Source organism: Acipenser ruthenus, chromosome 14 (genome assembly GCF_902713425.1).
Source record: "Acipenser ruthenus chromosome 14, fAciRut3.2 maternal haplotype, whole genome shotgun sequence".
NCBI classification, from domain to species: Eukaryota; Metazoa; Chordata; class Actinopteri; order Acipenseriformes; family Acipenseridae; genus Acipenser; species Acipenser ruthenus.
The window spans coordinates 542,501-551,964 of NC_081202.1; the positions used below are offsets into that span (position 1 = coordinate 542,501).

Sequence of the window (9,464 nt, forward strand, 5' to 3'; positions counted from 1 at the left end):
AGAGTGCAGACCCACCATGAATATACACAGTGCAGACCCACCATGAATATACACAGTGCAGACCCACCATGAATATCCACAGTGCAGACCCACCATGAATATACACAGTGCAGAGTGCAGACCCACCATGAATATCCACAGTGCAGACCCACCATGAATATACACAGTGCAGACCCACCATGAATATACACAGTGCAGAGTGCAGACCCACCATGAATATACACAGTGCAGACCCACCATGAATATACACAGTGCAGAGTGCAGACCCACCATGAATATACACAGGGCAGAGTGCAGACCCACCATGAATATACACAGTGCAGACCCACCATGAATATACACAGTGCAGACCCACCATGAATATACACAGAGCACACACACCATGAATATACACAGTGCAGAGTGCAGACACACCATGAATATACACAGTGCAGACCCACCATGAATATCCACAGAGCACACACACCATGAATATACACAGTGCAGAGTGCAGACACACCATGAATATACACAGTGCAGACCCACCATGAATATCCACAGAGCACACACACCATGAATATACACAGTGCAGAGTGCAGACCCACCATGAATATACACAGTGCAGAGTGCAGACACAGTGCAGACCCACCATGAATATACACAGTGCAGACCCACCATGAATATACACAGTGCAGACACACCATGAATATCCACAGTGCAGACCCACCATGAATATCCACAGTGCAGACCCACCATGAATATCCACAGTGCAGACCCACCATGAATATCCACAGTGCAGACCCACCATGAATATACACAGTGCAGAGTGCAGACCCACCATGAATATCCACAGAGCACACACACCATGAATATCCACAGTGCAGACCCACCATGAATATACACAGTGCAGACACACCATGAATATCCACAGTGCAGACCCACCATGAATATCCACAGTGCAGACCCACCATGAATATCCACAGTGCAGACCCACCATGAATATCCACAGTGCAGACCCACCATGAATATACACAGTGCAGACACACCATGAATATACACAGTGCAGAGTGCAGACACACCATGAATATCCACAGTGCAGACCCACCATGAATATACACAGTGCAGACCCACCATGAATATACACAGTGCAGACCCACCATGAATATACACAGTGCAGAGTGCAGACACACCATGAATATACACAGTGCAGACACACCATGAATATCCACAGTGCAGACCCACCATGAATATCCACAGTGCAGACCCACCATGAATATACACAGTGCAGACCCACCATGAATATACACAGTGCAGACCCACCATGAATATACACAGTGCAGAGTGCAGACACAGTGCAGACCCACCATGAATATCCACAGTGCAGACCCACCATGAATATCCACAGTGCAGACCCACCATGAATATCCACAGTGCAGACCCACCATGAATATCCACAGAGCACACACACCATGAATATACACAGTGCAGACCCACCATGAATATACACAGTGCAGACCCACCATGAATATACACAGTGCAGACCCACCATGAATATCCACAGTGCAGACCCACCATGAATATACACAGTGCACACACACCATGAATATACACAGTGCAGAGTGCAGACACACCATGAATATACACAGTGCAGACCCACCATGAATATACACAGTGCAGACACACCATGAATATCCACAGTGCAGACACACCATGAATATCCACAGTGCAGACCCACCATGAATATACACAGTGCAGAGTGCAGACACACCATGAATATACACAGTGCAGACCCACCATGAATATCCACAGTGCAGACACACCATGAATATACACAGTGCAGACCCACCATGAATATACACAGTGCAGACACACCATGAATATACACAGTGCAGAGTGCAGACCCACCATGAATATACACAGTGCAGAGTGCAGACCCACCATGAATATACACAGTGCAGAGTGCAGACCCACCATGAATATACACAGTGCAGACCCACCATGAATATACACAGTGCAGACCCACCATGAATATACACAGTGCAGACCCACCATGAATATACACAGTGCAGACACACCATGAATATACACAGTGCAGACACACCATGAATATACACAGTGCAGAGTGCAGACCCACCATGAATATACACAGTGCAGAGTGCAGACCCACCATGAATATACACAGTGCAGACCCACCATGAATATACACAGTGCAGACCCACCATGAATATACACAGTGCAGAGTGCAGACCCACCATGAATATACACAGTGCAGAGTGCAGACCCACCATGAATATACACAGTGCAGACCCACCATGAATATACACAGTGCAGACCCACCATGAATATACACAGTGCAGACCCACCATGAATATACACAGTGCAGACACACCATGAATATACACAGTGCAGAGTGCAGACCCACCATGAATATACACAGTGCAGAGTGCAGACACACCATGAATATACACAGTGCAGACCCACCATGAATATACACAGTGCAGACCCACCATGAATATACACAGTGCAGAGTGCAGACCCACCATGAATATACACAGTGCAGAGTGCAGACACACCATGAATATACACAGTGCAGACACACCATGAATATACACAGTGCAGAGTGCAGACCCACCATGAATATACACAGTGCAGACCCACCATGAATATACACAGTGCAGACCCACCATGAATATACACAGTGCAGACCCACCATGAATATACACAGTGCAGACCCACCATGAATATACACAGTGCAGACCCACCATGAATATACACAGTGCAGACACACCATGAATATACACAGTGCAGACCCACCATGAATATCCACAGAGCACACACACCATGAATATCCACAGTGCAGACCCACCATGAATATACACAGTGCAGACACACCATGAATATACACAGTGCAGAGTGCAGACACACCATGAATATACACAGTGCAGACCCACCATGAATATACACAGTGCACACACACCATGTTGCAGTGCTGGGTACATCATGGCAGTTTGCAGTCAGTCGGGTGCTTGTGTGGCAGCACCATGAGGTCTGTAACTCCACCCTCTCCGTGTCGCAGGTGCGTTCCAATGAGGACCGGCTGGATGAAGACGTGCAGCATGTTCTGGGTTTCCTCTCGAACCCCAAGCGCTTCAACGTGGCTGTCACGCGCCCCAAAGCCCTGCTGATCGTGGTGGGAAACCCCCATGTGCTCATCAAGGTCAGTGTGCTTCGATTCCTGATGCAGGGAGGCTGGCTGCAACGTGACCGAATAGTACTGCTGCTGCTACTAATACTATAATACTACTGTAATACTACTACTACGATACTATAATACTACTACTACAATACTATAATACTACTACAATAATACAGTACTACTACCACTAATACTACAGTACTACTACTACGATACTATAATACTATAATACTACTGTAATACTACTACTACGATACTATAATACTACTACTACAATACTATAATACTACTACAATAATACAGTACTACTACCACTAATACTACAGTACTACTACTACGATACTATAATACTATAATACTACTGTAATACTACTACTACAATACTATAATACTACTACTACAATACTATAATACTACTACAATAATACAGTACTACTACCACTAATACTACAGTACTACTACTACGATACTATAATACTATAATACTACTGTAATACTACTACTACAATACTATAATAATACTATAATACTACAGTACTAATACTACTACTGTAATACTACCACTACTGTAATACTAACACTAATATTATAAAAGTACAACTGGGGGCTCCCGAGTGACTCTTCCGGTAAAGTGTCGCCGGTTCGAGTCCAGGCTATTACACTGTTGACCAGTGACGGGAGTTCCCAGGGGGCTCTGCACAATTGGCCAGACACCACCCGGAGGGGGGGTGGGGGTTTAGGGTTAGGTCGGCCAGGGTGTCCTCGGCTCACCGCGCACCAGCGACCCCTGTCGTCTGGCCGGGTGCCTGCGGGTTTGCCTGTAAGCTGCCCAGAGCTGCATTGTCCTCCGACGCTGTAGCTCTGAGGTGGCTGCATGGCGAGCCTGCAGTGTGTAAAGAAGCCGACGGCTTCGGAGGACGCGTGTGTTCGTCTTTGTCTCTCCCGAGTCAGCGCGGGGGTTGCAGCGCTGAGCCAGGCTTGAAATTGGGCATTTCAAATTGGGGAGAAAATGGGGTAAAAATTTTTTTTTTAAATTAAAATAAAAAATAAAAAGTACTACTAACACAATAATACTACTGCTAATACTGTAATAGTGCTGCTAATACTACTGCTAATACTGTAATAGTGCTGCTACGACTACTATACCACTAATACTACTAATGAGGAAGAAATGTTTAACATTGTCAGCATTGGGTTCTCCCTTTCCTCTCTGGGTGCTGCTAAGGGCAGTGTGTGGATTGGGGGGGCTGTGTTGCAAGTGACCCCCTGACTCGTTTCAGGACCCATGTTTCGGGGCGCTGCTGGAGTACTCCATTCTCAACGGGGCCTTTCTGGGCTGCGACATCCCCCCAGAGCTGGCAGCCAGGAGCAAGTGAGTGTCCGTCTCGCTGCCTTCCTCTCCTCTCATCTCTTTCTCCAAAGTGAGTGTCCGTCTCGCTGCCCTCCTCTCCTCTCATCTCTTTCTCCAAAGTGAGTGTCCGTCTCGCTGCCCTCCTCTCCTCTCATCTCTTTCTCCAAAGTGAGTGTCCATCTCACTGCCTTCCTCTCTCTCTCTCTCTCTCTCTCTCTCTCTCTCTCTCTCTCTCTCTCTCTCTCTCCAAAGTGAGTGTCCGTCTCGCTGCCTTCTCTCTCTCTCTCTCTCTCTCTCTCTCTCTCTCCAAAGTGAGTGTCCGTCTCGCTGCCTTCTCTCTCTCTCTCTCTCTCTCTCTCTCTCTCTCTCTCTCCAAAGTGAGTGTCCGTCTCGCTGCCTTCCTCTCCTCTCCTCTCCTCTCCTCTCCTCTCCTCTCAATTCGTCTGGTTCACACTCTTTATTGCACTCTCTTCCTCTCTTCGTTCTTCTGGTTCACTCTTTATTGCACTCTCTTCCTCTCTTCGTTCGTCTGGTTCACACTCTTTATTGCACTCTCTTCATTCGTCTGGTTCACACTCTTTATTGCACTCTCTTCCTCTCTTCGTTCGTCTGGTTCACACTCTTTATTGCACTCTCTTCCTCTCTTCGTTCGTCTGGTTCACACTCTTTATTGCACTCTCTTCCTCTCTTCGTTCTTCTGGTTCACTCTTTATTGCACTCTCTTCCTCTCTTCGTTCGTCTGGTTCACACTCTTTATTGCACTCTCTTCCTCTCTTCGTTCTTCTGGTTCACTCTTTATTGCACTCTCTTCCTCTCTTCGTTCGTCTGGTTCACACTCTTTACTGCACTCTCTTCGTTCTTCTGGTTCACTCTTTATTGCACTCTCTTCCTCTCTTCGTTCTTCTGGTTCACTCTTTATTGCACTCTCTTCCTCTCTTCGTTCGTCTGGTTCACACTCTTTATTGCACTCTCTTCATTCGTCTGGTTCACACTCTTTATTGCACTCTCTTCCTCTCTTCGTTCTTCTGGTTCACTCTTTATTGCACTCTCTTCCTCTCTTCATTCGTCTGGTTCACTCTTTATTGCACTCTCTTCCTCTCTTCATTCGTCTGGTTCACACTCTTTATTGCACTCTCTTCCTCTCTTCGTTCTTCTGGTTCACTCTTTATTGCACTCTCTTCCTCTCTTCATTCGTCTGGTTCACACTCTTTATTGCACTCTCTTCGTTCTTCTGGTTCACTCTTTATTGCACTCTCTTCCTCTCTTCGTTCTTCTGGTTCACTCTTTATTGCACTCTCTCCCTCTCTTCGTTCTTCTGGTTCACACTCTTTATTGCACTCTCTTCCTCTCTTCGTTCTTCTGGTTCACACTCTTTATTGCACTCTCTTCCTCTCTTCGTTCGTCTGGTTCACACTCTTTATTGCACTCTCTTCCTCTCTTCGTTCTTCTGGTTCACTCTTTATTGCACTCTCTTCCTCTCTTCGTTCGTCTGGTTCACACTCTTTATTGCACTCTCTTCCTCTCTTCGTTCTTCTGGTTCACTCTTTATTGCACTCTCTTCCTCTCTTCGTTCGTCTGGTTCACACTCTTTACTGCACTCTCTTCGTTCTTCTGGTTCACTCTTTATTGCACTCTCTTCCTCTCTTCGTTCTTCTGGTTCACTCTTTATTGCACTCTCTTCCTCTCTTCGTTCGTCTGGTTCACACTCTTTATTGCACTCTCTTCATTCGTCTGGTTCACACTCTTTATTGCACTCTCTTCCTCTCTTCGTTCTTCTGGTTCACTCTTTATTGCACTCTCTTCCTCTCTTCGTTCGTCTGGTTCACACTCTTTATTGCACTCTCTTCATTCGTCTGGTTCACACTCTTTATTGCACTCTCTTCCTCTCTTCGTTCTTCTGGTTCACTCTTTATTGCACTCTCTTCCTCTCTTCATTCGTCTGGTTCACTCTTTATTGCACTCTCTTCCTCTCTTCATTCGTCTGGTTCACACTCTTTATTGCACTCTCTTCCTCTCTTCGTTCTTCTGGTTCACTCTTTATTGCACTCTCTTCCTCTCTTCGTTCTTCTGGTTCACTCTTTATTGCACTCTCTCCCTCTCTTCGTTCGTCTGGTTCACACTCTTTATTGCACTCTCTCCCTCTCTTCGTTCGTCTGGTTCACACTCTTTGTTTCCTTCATTAGCTGTTCTTGGCAGAGAGGACCGGGACTCATTCAGTGTTTAAAAGCTTTCCAGACGAGGGTCCGAGGACGTGCGTCGGGGTCGCTTGTCTCAGGTTTCCAAAGCACATTATAATCTTGCAGTTTAGAGCTGAAGCAGGTTTTAATGTCCTGGAATGTTGTTTATGGATGAAAACGATCCTGTAATGCCGTGACATTTACAATAATGAGAACGTTTGTTAAGGGGGAGTTGGAGGCAAGACATTCAGATGTGGCACCGCGAGGTTTCTGTGTTCTGCACAGTGACGTGTGCAGCTGACTGACAGGGTCATTCTGCACTGAGTTAAAGCTGAGCACCCAACTCTGTGATGTCCTAGAGAGAAGGGCAGTGTTCATCAGAACGGTGGAGCCACTGTGGAGGGAGGGGTCCGTCTCACAGCTTCTCGTCCATATTCATCAATTCAGTGAGAGGAAGAATGTGAGGCTGTGTGCTGAAGCACAGGGTTCCTGGATCTGCATCAGTAAACAGGGTGCTTGATTTGTATTGAATCTGACTCGCAGGGTTCCTGGATCTGCATCAGTAAACAGGGTGCTTGATTTGTATTGAATCTGACTCGCAGGGTTCCTGGATCTGCATCAGTAAACAGGGTGCTTGATTTGTATTGAATCTGACTCGCAGGGTTCCTGGATCTGCATCAGTAAACAGGGTGCTTGATTTGTATTGAATCTGACTCACAGGGTTCCTGGATCTGCATCAGTAAACAGGGTGCTTGATTTGTATTGAATCTGAAGCACAGGGTTCCTGGATCTGCATCAGTAAACAGGGTGCTTGATTTGTATTGAATCTGACTCGCAGGGTTCCTGGATCTGCATCAGTAAACAGGGTGCTTGATTTGTATTGAATCTAACTCGCAGGGTTCCTCGATCTGCATCAGTAAACAGGGTGCTTGATTTGTATTGAATCTGAAGCACAGGGTTCCTGGATCTGCATCAGTAAACAGGGTGCTTGATTTGTATTGAATCTAACTCGCAGGGTTCCTCGATCTGCATCAGTAAACAGGGTGCTTGATTTGTATTGAATCTGACTCACAGGGTTCCTGGATCTGCATCAGTAAACAGGGTGCTTGATTTGTATTGAATCTGACTCGCAGGGTTCCTGGATCTGCATCAGTAAACAGGGTGCTTGATTTGTATTGAATCTGTTGCCCCTAGATGTGGCTCAACGAAGAGGAATCAGAACCCCACCCCTGCCCCCAGCCACTCTGCTGTGTCTCACGAAGGGCCCGGCTCCTGATCTGTACGTCACGAAGGGCCTGGCTGCTGATCTGTGCCTCTGGGAGCTGGGAGGGCCTGTCTAGGATCCTCGCCTCTGTTTGGAAATTCGTTCTTTTGTGAGGATTTTCTGTTTGTTTTATTCAATGAGATAAATCATTTAAATAAATAGCTTTTTCATGGTTTTTTTTGTTCAAATAAAGAATTCCCAGTAAATACATTGTGCGTTTTGTTTTAGTTTTTCTCCTCATGTAAGCTAAAAGGACGGAGTTCTGCTGCCGCTAGGGGTGGTGGTTGGAGGTGGGGGTGGTGATTGGAGGTGGGGGTGGGAGGTGGTGATTGGAGGTGGGGGTGGGAGGTTGTGATTGGAGGTGGGGGTGGTGATTGGAGGTGGGGGTGGTGATTGGAGGTGGGGGTGGTGATTGGAGGTGGGGGGTGGTGATTGGAGGTGGGGGTGGGGGGTGGTGATTGGAGGTGGGGGTGGGAGGTGGTGATTGGAGGTGGGGGTGGGGGGTGGTGATTGGAGGGGGGTGGGGGTGGTGATTGGAGTGGGGGTGGGGTGTGGTGATTGGAGGTGGGGGTGGGGGGTGGTGATTGGAGGTGGGGGTGGGGGGTGGTGATTGGAGGTGGGGGTGGTGATTGGAGGTGGGGGTGGGAGGTGGTGATTGGAGGTGGGAGGTGGTGGGTGGTGATTGGAGTTGGGGGTGGGAGGTGGTGATTGGAGGTGGGGGGTGGGAGGTGGGGGGTGGTGGTTGGAGGTGGGGGTGGGGACGGTGGTTGGAGTTGGAGTTTGGTGGGGGTGGGGGGCAGTGGTTGGGGTTTGGTGGGGGGCAGTGGTTGGAGTTGGGGTTTGGTGGGGGTGGGGGGCAGTGGTTGGAGTTGGTTTGGTGAGGGTGGGGGGTGGTTGGAGTTGGGGTTTGGTGGGGGGGTGGTTGGAGTTGGGGTTTGGTGGGGGTGGGGGGGAGTGGTTGGAGTTGGGGTTTGGTGGGGGGTGGTGGTTTGAGTTGGGGTTTGGTGGGGGTGGGGGGGAGTGGTTGGAGTTGGGGTTTGGTGGGGGGGTGGTTGGAGTTGGGGTTTGGTGGGGGTGGGGGGGAGTGGTTGGAGTTGGGGTTTGGTGGGGGGTGGTGGTTTGAGTTGGGGTTTGGTGGGGGTGGTGATTGGAGTTGGGGGTGGTGATTGGAGGGGGGGTGGGAGGTGGTGATTGGAGGTGGGGGTGGGGGTTGGTGATTGGAGGGGGGGTGAGAGGTGGTGATTGGAGGTGGGGGTGGGGGGTGTTGATTGGAGGTGGGGGTGGGGGGTGGTGATTGGAGGGGGGGTGGGAGGTGGTGATTGGAGGTGGGGGTGGGAGGTTGTGATTGGAGGTGGGGGTGGTGATTGGAGGTGGGGGTGGTGATTGGAGGTGGGGGTGGGAGGTGGTGATTGGAGGTGGGGGTGGGGGGTGTTGATTGGAGGTGGGGGTGGGGGGTGGTGATTGGAGGGGGGGTGGGAGGTGGTGATTGGAGGTGGG

At 48.7% G+C, this 9,464-nt stretch overlaps 1 protein-coding gene across 4 annotated transcripts in view; it reads left to right on the forward strand.

Moving 5' to 3' along the window:
• The window catches only part of LOC117414441 (RNA helicase Mov10l1-like), a 40,306-nt gene extending 32,129 nt beyond the window's left edge, over nucleotides 1–8,177 (forward strand). For 3 of the 4 annotated variants that reach the window (XM_058985455.1, XM_058985453.1, XM_058985454.1), the window contains exons 25-27: nucleotides 3,056–3,196; nucleotides 4,456–4,547; nucleotides 7,898–8,177. In XM_058985455.1, the coding sequence (XP_058841438.1) occupies nucleotides 3,056–3,196; nucleotides 4,456–4,547; nucleotides 7,898–7,979 (315 nt within the window). In that variant the 3' untranslated portion in view covers nucleotides 7,980–8,177. Of the gene's footprint in view, nucleotides 1–3,055; nucleotides 3,197–4,455; nucleotides 4,597–7,897 lie in introns of all 4 variants that reach the window. The other variant, XM_058985456.1, reaches the window with a different exon arrangement.
• Nucleotides 8,178–9,464: the final 1,287 nt, after the last annotated feature.